Consider the following 19,712-nt stretch of genomic DNA (forward strand, 5'->3'; position numbering starts at 1 on the left):
TCCTTTCCCTGCTTTGCTTTTTGTAGGAGATTTGAAAATCCCTCTGAACACAATATGAATAGATAGGGAGAGAGGGGATCACCTTGCCTTATGCCTCTGGTAGGGGTAATGTACTCCTTGTGTTCACCATTGATGTTGAAAGAGTATGTAACAGAACTAATGTAAGATAATATCCAACCTATCCAAGTGGAGCAAAATCTCATTTTTTCCATTATGGCCTTCAAGAATTTCCATTCCACCCTGTCATACGCTTTAGACATATCCAGTTTCACAGCCATGAATCCAACTCTACCATGCCTTCTATTTTTGAGAAAATGCATTAACTCATGAGACAGGATGACATTATCTAGTATTTGCCTACCTGGAACAAATGCTGATTGATTTTTGTTGATACATTGACTGAGGAAAGGCTTTAACCTGTTGACGAGAATTTTGGCTATAGCTTTATAGACCACTTGGCATAGGTTAATAGGTCTATATTGCTTAATTTCAGTGGGACAATCAACTTTAAGGATCAAAGAAATGACTGTATGGTTAATGGCTTTGAGCATGACACTGTGATAGAGAAAAACACTTTGTCGCCTTATCTCTTTAAATCCTGATAGAATTTCAATTCTTTATTTTTCTCCAATCTCATTAATTGCCTTCTCAAGATTGACAAAAAGGGGAAAGCCTCTATTGCTACTTCACAAAAACTAGGCTCCTACCTGTTGAATTGGAGAAAACTTCTTTGCATGACACTATAAAAAAGTTAATTTGAAAATCAACACGATTCATAATACGTTTCATCATTTGTGTTAGTTATACAAAAAATGTCGAATGAAATTTTGATTTATAATATGATTCATCATTTGTGTTAGTTATACAAAAAATATCATATGAAATTAACCAACTTTTGTCGTCTGATTTATCAAATTTATTATGATTTTGAGTCATTTTTCACTGTTCAAATATTTGTACAAATTGAATGCCAAAGAAATCAAAAAGAAAAAGTAGTGGCCTGATCAAATGAATTTTTAAATTATAATAATTTAGATATAAATAAATGAAGAGATCAATGGAGATAAATCCAATGGCAAAAATCCTAGCCTTCTTTTTCCGGTATACCTTCCATTCCACTGCACCCAAAGTTAGGCCTCAGATAATTGGACATAGTTTGCCATGAATATATGCCTCATATTTTGGATCAAGAAAACATTTAAGGTTTCAGCTGTCATAGCTTGCGGGTGGCAGAGATGCTTAATTTCACCTGCACTCTCTAACCTTTCCATTAAAACTAGGCCACAGAAAAGTACAAAAATTGTCCTGATTCTTGTTAATAGGTTACCAGCAAAGTAGTATACAAGCTTCATATCTCGTCTCATTGATTCTTGTCTTGAACATGATTCTCCTTCTAGGTGTATATGTTCTTGCAAAGCTAGAGCCCTATTGGATCCAAAGATTTTGAGGAAACGGAAAGTAGTCTTGTATGCAATAGTAAATCCATACCCATTGTGAATTGCCCTTCACAGTACGTCAGAGAATTTTGAAGTACAAAAGCCAGATTCGACAGATCAAATTTTACACACAAGCTTTCATCTAAATGTGTTGCAATTTCCAAGCTCTCCACCTTCTTAACAGTACTAACATATTCTAAAGGGTAGGCATTATCGGCCAAGAATCACAAAAATTCTAGAGGCTTGAATGAATGTACCAATAATGGATGTGTTCTGAACATTATTGACCTTCGTCCATTGGCTCACTTTGATTATGCATTTGAGATCTCAGTTCACTGCCATCTCGCCTTGACTCCTCGCCTTCTGCTACTCTAGTAACAGAATCTTCAAGTGCCTCTAGGAAAGATGGAACAGTGAAGTTGTCTGCAACAAAGGGCAGTGAATAAGTTTCAAAAAGGCAGAGAGAGATGGCAAGAACTGCACATCAATAGGCCTGAGCATAATGCGGTTTAACTTCACACCACTAGACTTATCTAACATCAATACATAGTAACTTTATTACTGCTGGAATTCCAAAGCTACAAAGTTAGGATTTAAGTACAAAGACATGCCAAAAAGAAAAGGATAAAATACCAAAAAACTCCTTATAGTTTGCTAAATGTTCAATTTAACTCCCTCTGGTTTGAAAACCTACACTATAACTCCCTATGGTTTCAACTAAATTGAAAATTGGACGGAAAACATCCAATCTAACGGTTATATGTGATATGTCAATATTGCCCCTATATAAATGAACTCCCTATGATTTGTCGAATGTTCAATTTAACTCCCTCTGGTTTGAAAAATTACATTATGATTCCCTATGATTTTGACTAAATTGAAAATTGAATAGAAAGCATCTCACATATGGTAGGAGCAATATTGATATTTCATACATAACCGTTAGATTTGATGATTTCTGTCCAATTTTCAATTTAGTCGAAATCACAGGGAGTTATGGTGTAGATTTCCAAATCAAAGGGAATTAAATTGAACATTTGTCAAACCACAGGCAGTTTTTTGGTATTTTACCCGAAAGAAAATCCGTTAGGCAACAATACTCTTCACAGAATGGAAGCTTTCACGCTGCAAAAGCCGAAGCAGGAGCTGCAACTATATTAAGAAAATAAAAGCTGGTTCTTATGTCTGATAAGAGTAATGGAAAAAAAAACGCTGTCAAAATTTCTCACTAGTCAAGTCTTAATTTGCAAAACTTTTTTTGACATTTGACACGTGACATGACACTGCAAAGGAAACAATTTTCTAGAAGAGAATGTTAATTTAATCATCAAAAAGAATTCGTTATTTGAAATTCTGACCAGCAAAAATCAGAAAAGAGATTCCAACAAGTGGTGTACAACATAAGACACTTTCTCAGTGTTCGTATAGAATGCCTGTGCTTTCATTCAATAACTTCATCCTAATTGGCTAGTTCAGCTTTTGTCATTTAGAAAAATGTTAACAAGTGCTATTGATGAGAAATAACACAGATTGCTTACATTTAGTTGCATCAATGCCAAATTGAGAAAGGTCTACCTGGCCAGTTCGAAGAACCTACAGTGAGCAAGGGGAAGAATTAAAGTCCATCTAAATATCCAAAAAATATCGAAGGGAACAAATGGAGGCCCAAGCAAAGAAAATAAGTAAAAGAACAATTCCTCTTACATAAGTAAACGAATCTACTTGCTGGCGGAAAGGAGCGCTCTGAAGCAACTCCATTAAATCCTCTGCTGTCCAGGTGCCCTGCAAGGTCATAGTTAGTTTCATAGATAAACCATTGATTGGATTAAATATTGACAGCGGATGCCATATTGACAAACCTCAGGTAAATAAGATGCTAGTTGTTGTTCAAGTGGTAGGTCATTTATCAGCGGGAAAATGAATTCAGGCTTCAAAATATCTCCCAATCCCAAGCCTAGAAGAAAAATGAGTTAGAAGACAGGTTCATGGCAATCAAACAAATAAAAGGGATAAAAAACTCTAACTAGATTCATGATATTTAAAAGACCTTTTTAGAATTTTCTTATCTTTTTCTCTATAAAGCCCTGAAACTAAAATGAAATACAGTACAAAGCAAGAGTAAAAGACAACTATTCCCATTTGCCATAGATCCCAATCTACTAATAGAAATTACAGTCTTAAACTAATGATACAACTATTGCAATAGGCAGTTTTAAAAAAACTTGCTTTACATATGAGACTAAGGGTTTGTTTAATAACATTAAAAAGTGCTAAAACTGAACTTTTTCAGACATCCAGATGTTTTGAGGGTTTGATAAATAAAAATCCATCTGCTGAACTTGTTATGCAATGCTGAAGTTGTGTGTATTTTTTTCAGCACAATAATCCTAACTGAGTGCTTAATTTTGATAAGAATTAATAGAATTACTTCAACTATCTTATCTTATCTACCAAATCTACCCTTGTTTGGTAATTATGTTTAAAATTCTTATCTAATTAAACAACTCGCCATTCTCTATCCAAGGGTTTTCTATTTCTCTTTTCTCCCTTTTTAATGACTTTCACACCATCTACATACTTCTCATATAATATATTTCATCTTTCATATTAATTTGATTTAAAAATAAATATTGTCATTTTCATACCTAACAATTTTAAGCTAATTAAATCATAGGTTCTATTTCTTTTTTGGATGAAAAGATATAAGGGCAAAATTGTCAAATTAACTTATTAAGCATTCAGTTATAAATGTTTATGCAACAGTATAAATAGATTTAACATTAAAATTCAGACATTTATATATTTCTTTTTAGTGCTTAAAATTCAGCAAATTAATTGTTTCAATATTCAAATTTCAGAATTCAGACTTCAGAATTCAGATTCAGTTTTATCAAACGAAACCTAAGGGTGCATTTGATAAAACTGAAGTCTAAAATCTAAAATCTGAATCCATTAACTTATTGAATTGTTAAATATTAAATTTAATACATTTGATTGAATATCACATTCAGTGATAAGTGAATAGTTTTATCATTTAATTTTGGAAGCAAGTTTTGCTTAGAAAATTCAATGCCACTTAATTAATTCAAATGTTCAATTTTTGATTATCAAACGATTTGAATATGTTAAGATCTGAATCCATTAAGTTTAAGGATGTGTTTAATAAAATTGAAGTTTAAAATTTAAAATCTGAAATCTGAATTCATTAAGTTATTGAATTGTTAAACATTAAATCTAATACATTTGAGTGCATATCACATTCAGTGATAAGTAAATAGCTTATTACTTAATTTTGGAAACAAGTTTTATTTAGGAAATTCCGTGCCACTTAATTAATTCAGATACTCAATATTTGGTTATCAAACAGTCTGAATATATTAAGATCTGAATCCATTAAGATTAAGTTTAAATGCTGAATTGATTTATCAAACAAAGCCTAAGTACTGAACTGACTTATCAAACAGGGCATAAATCTCTTTAAAGCTAAAAGACCAAACAAAATGAAAATGAAAAAACAAGAAAACCCTTTTTTGCTCCAAAAAACTTTTTTGCTCAAAAAAACAAGAAACAGCAAAAGCACTTTTTTGCTCCAAAAATTTGAAATTTGAAAAAGCAAACTTTGAGAAATCTAACAGAAACAGCAAAATGATTTCAAACAACTCGTGTAGCATAAAAGCCCTTTTCCAAGACTCGGCAAAAATCCATGAACCAGACATGATTTTAAATACAAATGCTTTACATGCTAACATTTCAATTACACATAACTTCAATGGAGCAAAACTTCCAAAATCTATTCCACCGTATCACAGTTACCAAGTGCATTATTGATCCTTTGGTCTTTTAACAGATCATTAACACATACAGATACATAATTAGCATAGGAAAAACAAACAAGTTCTTACCTGCATCTGGATCTCCAGCTTCACCTATGTATCAACCATCAGAGGAGCATTACACAAGAGTTAATACTAATAAAAAGCAGAAGTTCCATGCCAAAAGAACTGCACAAAAGCAGGAGAGTATCACCTGCAGACCCTATGTTACTCAATATTCTCTGTAAATCAGCCAACTTTACTGGTCCCGATGAGGTTACATCACCACTTGCTTCTGCGCCCATGCTTGGCCCAACCAAATTTCCAGCCCTACCAAGAATATCACAATAATCATGAGCCAATAGCAAATCCAAAATGCATATTGGAATGTGACAAAAAAATTATAGCTATCAAAATTAACATAAAAGTACATGGAAAGTACACATTAGATTGCAAGATGACAGGAAAAAGTAATGTTTCATCAGGTGTAATAACATTAGATTTCATGTATCCCAAGAAAAATTTTTAACATTGCTCCTTGTTAATTAATAACTTTACAAATAAATGCCAAAATAATAGTAGTACTAATAAAGGAGACCAAAAATTTCTAAGCAGACAAGAATTCTTCTTTGTAGATCATCATATCTTGGCCTCACAAGAATTACAAAATAGTCCATTTTGTGTAGGAAAATGGTAATTTTTCTGTGTACTCTTTACACAGGTGAGCATTTGTGCAGCGACAATGCAGCTTGATGAACCAAGACTCTTTTATGGATGTATATATTTAACACATCACTTCATAACAGGATCACTAACATACACAGAAGTGCAGAAATAAAGAATAAGGATACACTTGTTTTAGTGTTCACACAATTAGAACGAATTTCTGATTTCTACTCACTAAATTGATACAGATAATGAGGTTATAGTCAAAATGAAAAGCATTAGGTGTCTCAACAATCAATCCAATGAGTCCATGTTTTCTCACTCCTAGACTTTTCTCATGTTGCTTCAACTAACGAACTGCTTCAAAAAACAGACAGGGCATCAACCCCATGCTAACCTATAAGATGAACATTTTAGTGCTTGTAACAAAACAAGAACAGTAGAAATTCTCCTAGCAATCGAAATTCAAACAGATTTTTGTCATGTTCCTCAACTTCAAGAAGTTACTTGAAGAACACACTTCATCTTGATGCAAAGAAGAACTCAAAGTACTTTCTTCCAAAGCAATCTCTCAGCAACCAAAGCACTGATATAGACAAATAGTTGAATTAAACAACCACCCCAGGTGCCTTGACCTCCATCTGAACCGTTGCATGAAGTAAATCAGCTATCCTGCCTTTTGTCCTTTATGACTGGGGCTCCAGAAAGTGTAACAAGAAGAAATCTTCCTTAAATTAGCAGACTTATGACTACTCCAAACACCACCACATTCTACACTTTTCCATTTGGGTGGGGTTTTTTTTTTTGTTGGGGGGGGAGGGGGGGGGGAACCCCTCAAAATCAAGTTTACAGGTAAAACACACAATGGTCCAATTTCTCTCATCTTTCTTGTTAGTATCAATATTCAAAGATACTAATCTTTTTTATACAAAAAGATATTTTATACACAAACCAAAAAGTTAAATGGTCTTTTTTGATGCCAGCATTACCTAGATGAAATATCTTCCTCTTCAGCCATGTCTTCAGACGGTTGGGGAACTGAAGCATCAGGTTCCTCCTCACCAGGAAAATCTGAAGATATAAATTCAAATTTCCACCCAGGTCATGCTAGAAATGTAATAATAAACAGGCAACAACTACGGTCACCCAAGAGATGTCAAACAATTTAAAAAGCCAAACCAAAAGAAAAGGATGGAGGAGCACTTTGAATGGATTAAGGTTAATTAACATAGTTAAAATAACATAAGTGTAATGATAAAGTCTAATATTTCAAGCACCATTCAACCCTTCAAATTCCTCGTACAGTTGCTCAACAAGCCAGAAGTAACTAGAAGAGAAAATGTTCCCATTTGCTAACCTATCCTGGAGATATGCACTGCTCTACTGGTGTACTCTATGAGGAAAACAAGTGGATCAACAAAGAGCAGGCATGGCTCAAGAAGAAAAGGTAAGGCATAAAAGGCGCTCACTGAGTAGAACCAAAGTGATAGCTCATGGAAAGAGAGCAAATAAGATCATAAGAGACTTTGTAATTGAGGTTATTTGTTCAAAGAACACAAATAGTAAGGAATTGACGCAACCAGAAGAGCAGAAAGGTATTGCAAAGGATTGAAACTGAAGTCATAACTGACGAGTCATTAAGAAGAACACATACGGTGCATGAAACAGAGAAGCTGGCCGGACATGTGCCAAAATATTGATTCTCATCATGGTAAGTGTCAAGGAGATTTCGAAACAATTTGCGTCCAGCATGGAATTTGCAGTAAAAATAAACAAATATAAAGAATTCAGTACCTAATGGTTGATTGAGGTACAGATTCACTTGGCTACATAGTTGTGCATCATTGTCAGCTTTTGGCTCCTGGAACCAACAGCAAGCAATAAAAAAGATCAGGATACAAAAATATATACCTGACAACATCCCCCAAAAGCACAAAAAACTAACCTGCATCCAGAAGAATAACTTCCTATCATCTGTCTGAAATTTCAAAATATAGACCCTTCCTGATGATTGACTGACCTAGGTAGTCCAACAAAGGGTGAAGTAATATAATCAGGATCTTATCTCACACAAATCTGTTTAGAAACAATAAAACATCTAAAAGATATACCTTTTCAAAAACAGCTTCATCCGGAAAGACAATCTGATCCTATAATTATGACTGTTAAAGAATAAAGCTCCAGCAAATCACAAGTGTGCAAGGCTAGAAAAGAGCATTCAAGGGTATTGAGTGTTCAAACTCGTCATCTAGTATACATACAAAGAGGCTTGTTCAAGTAATGCTTCACATTTGATAAAGAAGGTGGTACTAAAGGGACTCAACTTGGCAAAGTGCAGACATTATCTAAACTTTGTCAAGCTCCAGACTTTGCATCACAGCTGGTACCATAGTAGTTGAGTCTCACTAAACATACATGACTAACCTTCATCGCCAAAAACCAAGTTTTCTACACATGCGCTAAAAGGAGAAAGAGTTGCATACATTTCCCAATTATTTCCAAGTATAAGGAACCTAGTGTGCCATTGTCACACCATATCTTACAAACTATACCAAGCCAAAGCCTGCTATATTCCCTTTGCATTTCATTGAGTTAAAACAACATCAAACCAGTTTCAACATTAATGACCGAGACAAAGAAAGCCATGTAAGACAAAGAAAGCCATGTAAGATGGCCCCAACACTGTTTTTTATGACTTAGGTCATAGCAACCCTATCAATAAAGGAAATGAAAAGCACAACCGTGATCAAAGAAAAGTTGAGCCACAAGATCACCAACAACAGTATTCTTCACAGTACAAAAAATTACAAAGGATACATCTTCAACAACATTGCTTGATCGATCAACCCATTGAAAGTGAATAAGTCCCTCGTCACGCTAAAACAGGGACATAAGAACAGAATCAGAAGGAAATCCACAACTTGAAATATTAACAAGTGTAAAATCAGCTCAAATCATAGGCTCACAAAAATGCAGACTTCATGGATCAATGCTATAAAATTCAACCAGACAAAAGAAAAGAGCAAGAGTAGTTTTAAGTCAGTTCCTCGATTCATACCCTTCCTATGCAAACAAGACCTTTACGTGAATCCGGAACAACCTGTGTTCCCTCCATACGCATTTTGCCAGCTCGAAATTGCAACAGAACATCCTGTACAAGAAGAAGAAAAGATATTTAAGTGCCAGTCAAATAAAATTACCTAGCATTCCCTCACTTTAGATAAATTGACAAGTCAGACATCAAGATACAACGAGTCCACAGCAATGAATAATTCTTGAACACGACAAATATCTCTCTCAAATCAACTCTACGAGCATAAAGGAGGACAAAATCAAGGCTTTAACTTCCCTTTTCTACATAAATCAACTATGGTCCTCTATTTTGCCTCATCTTTAAATTTTAACTTTTCCCTTCTGATGTGGCACTGAACTACAATGAAAAAGCCAAGACCAGAGATCCATCATCATCTTTCCTCAACTTTCTCCTTTTGTCCTTTATTTAGTCTTATCCTCGTTTTTCCTAATGCTATTTTCATATGCATGATCTTGCAAAATTAATAATCATTGCTCTTGGGCTTTTATATACAACATCATACTCATTGTCACAGCTTCTCTTTAAAGATTACTAGTTTAGGAAGGCAAAGTCTCGTTGGACAAGCAATCAAGCAGATCCCTCATTTTGACAGAATGCAAGCCCCACACACACGTGTAGCACCCAGAAAAAAAAAAGCACTGTTGATCACCGCAATAATAAATACTATTACAACTGCTAACAAGTAATACTATTCATACTAATGACATTTGAAACCTTGTCATCAGGCATTTGTGGAAAATCTACCAAAAATGCTTCCATTATATTTAATATATTGTGAAGCATGTATCGCCACACATCGATTCCCCCATATAGGCTACTTCAGATTCTGTACTCTAGAAGCAAAGAGGAATAGTCTCAGCAGATATGCAATCTAGCAGATTGCCCATTCAACAGAGTAAGCATCTGCACACGCACAGGCAATCAAACAACCAAAATTGAAACTCCGACAATGAGGCCGACAAAAAAAAATCTCTAGATAAGTGCCTAATACTTGAGGAGGCAGAGATTTAAAACCGAGAGTATTAACTTTCTTTTTGAGGAAAACGGAGCTCTGACCGAGAATCATTCATCTTTACCAGATTGGACAAAAAGGAACAAAGTTCTAATTTTTCCCGATTGAAATAACAGCATTGTCACAGTAAAATAGCAAGAATTGTTTTCCTTCTTCAAACTCGAATCAAATCATTAAAAAAATTCCCGAGTTGCCCAACAACATTCAGGCAGAACAAAAACGCATTTACTAAAAAAAAAAATTTAACCATGCACATGAATTCGAGCTGACCTGGAGGTGAGGAAAAACCTCTGTAGCTGAAGAACCCATGAATCTGCTAACCTCACGAGATTCTTTTTCTTCTAATACCTATGCCCACAAGAAAAAAAAGGCTAAAAAAAAACCCACCAAAAGAATTAATCAAGTATCACAGGAATATCAAATACTAATACTCAATAGCAAAAAAAAAAAAAAAAAATTCAGGAAGAGGGCTAGTTTTTAGTTGCCTACGGCCCTCTTTAGGCAAAGAGAAGAAATATTCCAACAAGGGGTCGTCTAGAATAGAAGATTCAAGAAAGGTTATTCGAGCTGCCATGGATACCTGAGAATAAAGAGCTTTGATTGAGACGCAGGGGTTTGGGGGGTTTGAGGAAAGACAGAAGAGCGAGAAGGAATACGGAAAGAAGACCCCAAAGCGATGAGAGGAACAATCTGGACCAAACCTTAATAGGGATTTAAAATAAATCCCATCTGCCTAATCAAGCTTTTAAGTATATACTAATTAATAATAAATCCCAATTTCTTGGCTAATAAAGACATTTTGACATATAAGTATATACTAATTAATAATAAAAGCCAAAGTGTTGGCTAATAAAACATTTGAAGTTTTGGTCGATATGCATAAACTTTAGGAGTTATTACATAATCTGTTTATATACAATAATAAAGACAAAGAGACGGTAGTTGGGTTAAATATTTTATGTCATTTTTTGAACTTTTAATTTTGCTTCTAAAAGAATTAATTTTTACTCAAACTACCTAATCACATTTGCTAATACAATCGCCCTGATTCTCCCATAACTTCAATTGTAATTACCAAATTAATTATAACTGTATTAAAGAAAAAAATTACCAATAAATTGCAATTTTTTTCTTGAAGAATTTATATAGAATTTCATTTTGTAAAAATCAAAATTAATATATTCAAAAAAATTAATAATTATTTCTAAACTGTACAAATATTGAGTGTGTTTTCAATACTAGTTAACTAGCATTGTGACCCGTGCGCTATGTACAGATTTATATTTCAATTCAAAACAATACTTATATGGGATAACTTCAGAAATCTCCTTTAAGGTTTCTAACAATTTCACTGAGCTTTCCTAAAGTTTGAAAAATTACATCTACCTTCTTTGATGCGATAGTTTTAGTAACAAAACCTTAAAATAATATTGACTTGGTCAAATTTTTAAATGAATATCCAGAAATGCCCTTGTGTAATGAGTTTTAATTTACTTTTCTATACAAATATAAGATTATCCAGTATAATTATAAGAAAAAAGTGCCAAATTTTTCATGTCCATACCTATTATTTGATAAACAACTATAATAACAAATTTATCACTATAATAGGATATTTTTTATGGTATTTTATTATGAATTTAGATTTATAAGATAGAAAAGAAAATGTTGAAATAATTTATTTAGAGTTTATGAATTTTTTGAGTGGTGGGATTATCATAATTTAGTAGTGATTTTGGATCTTTTTTATTTATTTTTAATTTTAATACCAAAAAAATAGAAAACAAAGATTAGTAAAAACATTAGATTGCATATAAAGTTAACTCATAAAAAAATCAATAGTTCGACATTTGGTTACAATAGAAACTAGAGATAATAGTGGTAGTTCTATAGTTTTATTGGCAAAAAAAAAGGAAAAAATGAAAAAATAATTTTAAAAGTCATTCTGAGTATAAGTATACAAAACAAGAGAATTTTATTAAAATAGTTAAGGGCAGTATTGTCATTTCAAATGACAAGGGAGCTATGTGTAATTTTTAAAATCTCGAGGGAGCTGAATGAAATTGTTAAAAACCTCAAGGGAGGTTTCTGAAATTATCCCTACTTATATATTATAGTATAGGATAAAGTATATGAAAAAGACAGAAAAAATTCAAAGAAGTGTATGTTTAACATATTTAAAAAACGTTTATTTTGTAAATATAAAATGGACTTTTTTATTTTTAATATCTTAAAAAAGTTGAAACCAAATTTTGTTAACCTATTGTTTGTCAATATATGATAACAATTTGAATAAAATAATTTAATTTATAACAATTTACATGACAGAGCAATTGTAAACTTATTTATCAATATATCATGTTATACCCATATATCAAAATTTTTAACATTAAAAATATAAGGTATAACCAATTCATTTTCCTCAATTTTAGAAAATTATTTCTCCCATCTTGCAATTCTAAAATTGTTGAGTGCTTATAGAATAATGTTCTTTCGTCAACTTTAATATAGATTTAACACAATCTTTGTTAGATGTGTTTTTAAAATTTTGAAAATTGTTAAATACTATCACCCTTTTTCATTCTCTTTTACCAGCTAACTAGCTATCTGTTGCTTTTTATGACTTTTAGATTTCTTACCACGGTACCATCCTTCCTGTCATATCCCCACAATTTCATCCTTTCTTCTCCCCTCTCTTCATCCAATCTTGTAATAGTTGACCTTTCTTTTTCGACTTTTCTTACCACTCTTTTAACTCCTCGTTATTGTCTTTCTCTCACCTATAGTTAGCGTCTAGCTTTTCATTGTTGCCATCCAATTTTCTATTATTTTCCCTTCACCATTCTCCCAAACCCTTTAAATCCATAATTTATTTTTTTAGGCTAGTAGTATTTTGTTTTTTGTTCAGTGATTTCATAATTTAATATTCACAAATGGTACCATAATTGATATTTTAAATCCATGACCAACGAATATTATTTTCTTTTTATTTTCTACAAAATTTGGCCTTTCAGTTAGGATTACTAAGTTGAAAGATAAAATATTGTTATTTACTTTTAGTAGGGTTGGTGATTTTTCCTCTTCATTTTCCCTCACATTAATAGATTTCAAATCAAATTCATATAATAAGTGGGCCACTTCTTACTTTTAAATTCAAAACACATGAAAGGATATATAATAATTTAAACAATTCAAAATTCTATTAAACAAAAAAATGAAGAGTTATAAACATTCTGATTTAACCATCCTAAAAATCCTTCCCACAATACATATAGATATAGATATAGATAAGAAGGGCAAATTATCGGTTTTGCCGCTGAACTTTTAGTTTAGATAAAATTTAATCCTCCAACTATTAATAGTCAACTTTTAGTCCTCCAACTTGTAAAATAGGGAACCCATGGTCCTTTTGGCTAGTTTATCAGGTTTTGTAACTGGAAGGTCAAATAAGAGGAATGGCAATATGCTTTGTAGAGGGCATTTTTTTCCACACAAAAACAAGCCAAAACCATATGAAGTACATTATCTTCCCTTTTCCTAACCCAACTAAACTAAGCCCTTGAACTAACCCTTTTTCCTTGCCCCTCTTCATCTTCTCTTGAGGATCTTTGTTAATGGAGAAGAGCATGAGACGATCTACACTCTCGAGCTTCAGAATAGCTGGGTATCATCGACATTGAAGCAACAATGGAATGGCAAATCAGGCTGCAAAATGAATACTTCGATCCGGTCCTTCTTTATTTCTCTTACTTTTGCCTTCAACCTAGCAGCTTTTGCCTTGGATCTTGATGCTGCAGCTTCAAATTCCTCTCTTTGCTTTTCTGTTGCATTGATCCTCTTGGAAGGCCAGGTATCAACTCAATAGAGCGGCGGCACATCTCCTCGTCAATCCAATCCCAATATCCACAGCTACCAACTTCTTGTGAGCAAACAGTGTACTTTCTTCTTGGGTTTATATCAGTTCACGAAGCAATCATCTTTGTGATTTTACCGCAGGGACAAATATGAAAGGAAGGGATGCAATATTTACGCATTCTTACTTGCTCTCAACAAACACTTCTCTCCCTTCCCTCTGCAATTCGTGTGTTGAGATCTATTAGGGATTTGGGTTGATGGGGAACATGATATACTTCGTTCATTTTTGCTTGTTTCTGTGTAGACAAAAAGACCCTTCTATAAAGCATACTGCCATTCGCGTGATTTGTCTTTCCGGTTGCAAAACCGGATAAATTAGTCAAAAGAGCCACAAGTTCCCTATTTTACAAGTTGGAAAGCTAAAAGTTGACTATTAATAGTTAGAGGGTTAAGTTTTATCTAAACTAAAAGTTCAAGGGCCAAACGGATAATTTGCATTAATAATAAATAAGAATTGCCAATCTGAAGAGATAATAGCAACTCATTTAAATCTTGACTTAAAAAATAATAAAGAGAAGATTAAGCACAATTGAAGTTAGGTAAAATTAATAACTTGAGCATTATATTATTCAACTCAAATTCATTAGGTAAGTTTTTATTTTATTTGAAATCGAAACAATATAAGAATTTTGACCAAATGGTAAGATATGGAACTAAGATATTTCGCTAGAGTGTGATTTTTTTTTTTCACCATGAAACCTTTAAAATGAGGATATAGTTGATGTCTAAAAGATATATTTCACTGAATCAAACTGAAATATTTCTGGTTTCTGAGTCATCTGATTGCTGTTTGCATTAACTGCCTAGACAACCAAGATATTAGTAGATGCAACAAAGATCCAGAGAAAAGAGCCTTTTATTAGTTTACTGGACGGTAAGTAGTTGAAATATGGTCAACTGCAATGTAGGGCCTAGTTTTAGCAGCATCCCCAATGACATGAAAAACTCCCTTTCACCTTTAATTTCACAGAACACTTGTTCAACGATTATCAGAATCCACCATACAAAATGTACAAGGCATACCATTTCATGCACAATACCGATCAATCGAGAAACCACATATAATCCAAAGTCTTCCATCCTCTTGCCTGGGTAAGTCTCATTGCACCACTTAAGCCTATGCCATTTGCTCCTTTTGCCATTTACTTTCAACGAGTAGCTTTTTCAAACTTTACCATATTGTCCTAAATGCAAAAGAGAATTATGTATGACAATTTACTAATAGTTTTCTTCATTCCGTAAGAGGGCCTTTACCTTAAATAACCAGTTCCATTTGAATTCTTTAAGCATTCTTAGATATTAAAGTTGCCCTATGAGTTTTCAGCAATCTTCTGGTAACATGTATAGTGCCCATTCAGGCGTCCAATAATATTCATTGAATGATTATTCTCCAGGATGGCAGTTTGCTCTAGATGAATTTTCTTCTTCCGCTGATGCAAATTAGGTCAACAGCAGGTAAGAGACGAAACCAAGAAATAACCATCTTAGCCAACAGGTACAAAAGATTAGCTCTAAAAAGGTCAACATTAAGGTTTACAAATATTAATATGCTTTTCCATTACGAATTTTATTTTATGAGTACCTGCTTAAGCTACAAAAGTTACATCAAGCAGCAAAACCCTTGGATTATCACCTACATGTACAGGTTTTATGGTAACAAAATATTTCGTGGAATGATGAAATAGACAAAAAGAAAAACTAGTGTACCTGACGCATTTTTGTCAGTGAAAAAGCAACAGGATTATCCCCGTGGCAACATTGTAGCAGGCTTCTAAGAGAAATCACTGACAATACAGAAAAAGGATAAGTAATGTCACTTATAAACTACATCTTCCCAAGAAACAAGTTTAAATCTCCATCAAGGAGCAATTATCCAATAGTAGCCAAAGATAAATCAAAAGGTGCTGAACATGTGTGTATATATGGTTTTCTGTGACAATTTAACTAGACACCATAGTTCAGTTTCATGAATGCTCTTTTTTGCATGTGATCCACGTCAACTGATAAGAAAGTTGTATGAAGTAAGCATCCACAAAATTAAAAAAGAAAAAGAGTTGAGGGACTGGAAAAGGATGGGGAAATTGGACGTTAGAAAACCTAACAAGGTAAACCAGCTCGAAGTTGTGAACTATTTGGTTTCTTAGCCGCTAACTTGAGTAGTTGTTTCAGAAAGCTAATGTGCAGTGCCACTCCACAGCCTAAATCTCTTTCCTTTTTCCCACTCCTTTCAACTAACAAATGGAAGTAAACCAGTTCAGACGATTCATGAATCGGAAGCATAAAATTAACTACAGAAGCCAGATTAAAAAACACTTTCAAGCAAATTAAGAATTCATTTGCTGCAATTCTTGTCATTAAATGGTGTCTAGGCCTAAACATCTTTAACCAAAATAGAAAAGACGCAAGGAAAACAACCATATAATTAAAAAAAAAAAGAGAAGGAAAACTAACTGACTTGTTTTTCTTTTTTTTGGTGCTTGTAAATGGAACTCCTCTTCTGCTTCCAATCTGTCACTTGATTTGTTTCACTGACCAGTTGACCTCCACTTCATGGAAGTGTAAATAACAAAGAAAATGCAACTTTAGTAAATAATGTTACTGTCTAATTACAAGAAGGAATGAACTATTCAATACAAAAGACAGCATACAGACTTTTACCTGAGAGACACAATCTTGATCAAGATTTGTCTCAGAAAATGAATAGTGCTACACAAGATAACTTTGATCAAGAATCTTTTTCACATTATATGACAAAAGCCATAATGGCTATCCTTTCCAAGAGGCAATTGTCCCCAGTTTGAGATTAGTAAAAACCATTACCTGCAATTCATTTTTCCTAATAGACTGTTGTATTGCAAAAGAACTTTGTGAGAAACAGAGCTTCTTGGGAAGGTTTTTCTGCTGAACCGGTTATTCCACAACTCAAACTTGCATTTGCTTGCAAGATGGTCCTGACTTTCAGCAATGAAGACATCAATTCCAACAACTGTATAGCTAGCTTCCATAAGACAAGAAAATTTCTCCACTGCTGCTACATGTAGTCTTGTTAGTTACCATACCTGAGGAAGAATAACTTTTTTTTCCCTCCTTGGCTTTTCTTCACCAAGACGCCTCTGTTCAAGGTCCAAGCTTTTATAGCATCATCATTCACGTTTCACATTTCAGATTTCAATAGTTGCAATACCCCATAAATTTCTGTTGAGCCAATATGTGTTCCATCCTGGCAATAGAAAACATGAATATGATTTCTCTCCTCAATCCAACTACAGCCTCCGCCTTTGTATAATCCTTTCTCTATCATCAACTTTCTAGTGTTAAGAACATCAAACCATCTACCAGCTGAAGCATAAACGTTTGATAGCATGACATAAACTTCAGACTTCTCCTCCACCATTTTTGAGAACTTTTTTGCTGCCTTTTCTGCCACAATTTTATCCCTGTATATTCTAGAACCATTTAATAAAGCTACCCAGGCATTAACTTCATGTTCACATGACATGCCCGTGATAAATTTTTCAGCCTCTGATAGGCATCCTGACCGAGAAAGCATGTCAACTACACAGGTGTAGTGCCTACCAGTTGGTTTAATGCCGTAAATCTTCTCCATTGAATTGAAATAATGCAGTCCTTTATCAACCAGCCCACAATGAGAACAAGAAAACAGAACTGCCAAAAGAATGAGCTCATTAGGTGCAAAGGATGAAGAATGTTCAAATTCATCAAACAGGGCAAGTGACTCTTCAGCAAAACCATTTTCGGCAAATGCCTGAATCATAGCTGCCCAAGATACTTCATTTTTCCTTGGCATTCTACTAAAAACTTGCTTAGAGCATTCAATATCTCCAGATTTTGAGTACATACTAATGAGTGCGGTGCCGACATAAATATCATACTGGAAACCATGTTTAACAATTTTTCCATGTAGAACCTTGCCTCTTTCTAACGAGGCTAAGCTTGAACAAGCACGTAGAACACTTGAGAAAGTGGATTTGTTTGGTGTTTCTCCAGACAAAAGCATCTCATTGAACAAGTCAGTAACTTTATCAAATTGTTCATTTTCTAAGTAACCCACAATCAGGCAGTTCCAGGAGACATTATTTTTACAAGGTATCAGGTCAAACAGTTTCCTAGCTTCTTCAAGCTGGCAATTTAAACTATAACCAGCAACCATGGAATTCCAACAAGCAACATTTTTCACCTTTGTCAAGTCAAAAACTCTGCGTCCATCTCCAGTTTCTTTGCATTTGCAATACAAGTCCACTAGTGAGCTACTAATGAAAACATCCGTCTCAATTCCAATTTTTATAACATGTCCATGGATATTCCTGCCTGCTTGCAAAGCTTCCAGGCTGGCCAAAGCACTAATAGCACAAGAAAAGCAAGATTTGTTTGGCTTAAACCCACTCTGAACCATTTCATGGAACAAGTTTACTGCATCTTCAGCATAACCATTCTGACTATACCTAGCAATCATGGCACTCCAAGAAATTTCATTCCTTTCTGGCATCTCATCAAAGATTCTACGAGCCTCTTCCAAACTATCCATCTCAACATACGCGTCCAAAATCGCAGTCCACGAAACAACGTCCCTCTCTTTCATGCCATCAAAAATTCTTCTAGCCAAGTTAATTTCTCCCACCTTCAAACTGAATGTAATCAATGAATTACACACAGGCAAACTCTCATCAAAACCAACCTTCACAACCAAAGCCAACGCACTCATTCCCAACCCAAAGTCAGCCGAATCTGCACAAGCTTTAAAAAAAGTAGTAAACGTAACATTATTAGGCATAACTCCAGAATCAAGCATCCTCAAGAAAAGCTTCATAGCCTGCAAACCCAGACCATTTTGCACCAATCCACTTATCATCGCAGTCCAAGAAAATACATCCCGAAAAGGGTTCCTCTCGAAATACCAAAGTGCTTCATCCACTCTTCCATATCTCAGCAAACCAGAAACCAAAGCAGTCCAAGTAACCTCACCTCTCTGTGGCATTTCTTCAAACAACCGGCGCGCTTCATTCAAATTTCCCCACTCAACATTTGCAGCAATCAAACAGTTATATACAACTAAATTGAACCCGTTAAACTCCTTCAACATCTGATTTATTTCACCATATTTCCTACACTTTAAGTACATAACAAGCAATTTTACAGCTACATACTTCTCTGATGAAATTCCCTTTTTAATTAAATGGCCATGAAGTGCAGTTCCTTGAGTGATTAATCTTTGGTTTGAGATTTCTTTCAAGAGGTTAAGGTTTCTCTGCATGTAAGCTTTGAAGCTTTTTCTCGAGTTTATGGCGAAGACAGATTTGAAGGCCGTCTTCATTGTAGAAAGAAGTCGTTAAGTTGGTGGGAAGAAGAGGAGAATTCCCGCCAGAAATTAGTACTCCTTTTTGTATTTTAGGTGGCAAAGAAGCGATATGCCAATTAAACTATTTGCATCATTTACTCTTTTTTTTTTAAACAAATCTTGGGATGTTAGACCCAAATTTTATTAATTTTATTTGCATCAAAATTTGCATCATTTATTCGTGGCTATTATTTTATTAAAATTTTTTTTACTCACCAATGAACATTTACAATAGGTTTTTTTTTCTTAGTGGGGGAAGAGCAATTTGATAGTTTAAAGGAAAGGAATGTAAGTGAAAAATTTCGAATTCAAGTACTTCCATTCACACTAATCAAAATAATACTTCCTTCGTCCCAATTTGCCTTTTTTGGAAGAATGTGCAATTTATGTATAGTGATATTATTATCTTTAGTGATAAACA

General features: G+C 34.0%; 2 protein-coding genes across 4 annotated transcripts; both read right to left on the minus strand.

The window, feature by feature from the left end:
* Window positions 1–1,441: 1,441 nt before the first annotated feature.
* LOC113775667 (26S proteasome regulatory subunit RPN13) lies at window positions 1,442–10,710 on the minus strand. 3 transcript variants are annotated; one of them, XM_027320641.1, is made up of 15 exons: window positions 10,601–10,710; window positions 10,291–10,368; window positions 8,973–9,065; window positions 8,732–8,791; window positions 8,026–8,064; window positions 7,860–7,934; window positions 7,709–7,775; window positions 6,904–6,985; window positions 5,463–5,578; window positions 5,339–5,362; window positions 3,296–3,390; window positions 3,141–3,218; window positions 2,975–3,029; window positions 2,508–2,588; window positions 1,772–1,859 (listed from the first exon to the last, which is right to left on the minus strand). In XM_027320641.1, exons 2-14 carry the CDS (start codon window positions 10,327–10,329, stop codon window positions 2,557–2,559), a joined length of 855 nt encoding a protein of 284 aa, XP_027176442.1. In that variant the 5' UTR covers window positions 10,330–10,368; window positions 10,601–10,710; the 3' UTR covers window positions 1,772–1,859; window positions 2,508–2,556. The 3 variants fall into 3 exon arrangements, with proteins under 3 accessions (XP_027176440.1, XP_027176441.1, XP_027176442.1); XM_027320639.1 differs by lacking the exon at window positions 2,508–2,588 and having other exon boundaries at window positions 1,442–1,859; window positions 10,601–10,705; XM_027320640.1 differs by lacking the exon at window positions 2,508–2,588 and having other exon boundaries at window positions 1,442–1,859; window positions 10,291–10,391; window positions 10,601–10,700.
* A 4,851-nt stretch (window positions 10,711–15,561) lies between these two features.
* LOC113772782 (pentatricopeptide repeat-containing protein At2g13600-like) lies at window positions 15,562–19,267 on the minus strand. The gene is made up of 3 exons (XM_027317258.1): window positions 16,756–19,267; window positions 16,391–16,481; window positions 15,562–15,719 (listed from the first exon to the last, which is right to left on the minus strand). Exon 1 carries the CDS (start codon window positions 19,265–19,267, stop codon window positions 17,090–17,092), a length of 2,178 nt encoding a protein of 725 aa, XP_027173059.1. The 3' UTR covers window positions 15,562–15,719; window positions 16,391–16,481; window positions 16,756–17,089.
* Between the last annotated feature and the right edge of the window lie 445 nt (window positions 19,268–19,712).

The sequence above is a fragment of the Coffea eugenioides genome, chromosome 6 (assembly GCF_003713205.1).
Source record: "Coffea eugenioides isolate CCC68of chromosome 6, Ceug_1.0, whole genome shotgun sequence".
Taxonomy (NCBI): Eukaryota; Viridiplantae; Streptophyta; class Magnoliopsida; order Gentianales; family Rubiaceae; genus Coffea; species Coffea eugenioides.

What these genes read in the sequence shown, in the direction of transcription:
- LOC113775667 (XM_027320639.1), bottom strand. Translation starts at nt 10,329, where the DNA reads ATGGGTTCTTCAGCTACAGAGGTTTTTCCTCACCTCCAG. An exon ending in GTCTTGTTTGCATAGGAAGG is followed by an intron (nt 8,792 to 8,972) that starts GTATGAATCGAG and finishes TCCCTGTTTTAG; the next exon opens with CGTGACGAGGGACTTATTCA. An exon ending in TGGCATTGATGCAACTAAAT is followed by an intron (nt 1,860 to 2,974) that starts GTAAGCAATCTG and finishes CCTTTGTTGCAG; the next exon opens with ACAACTTCACTGTTCCATCT.
- LOC113772782 (XM_027317258.1), bottom strand. Translation starts at nt 19,267, where the DNA reads ATGAAGACGGCCTTCAAATCTGTCTTCGCCATAAACTCGAGAAAAAGC.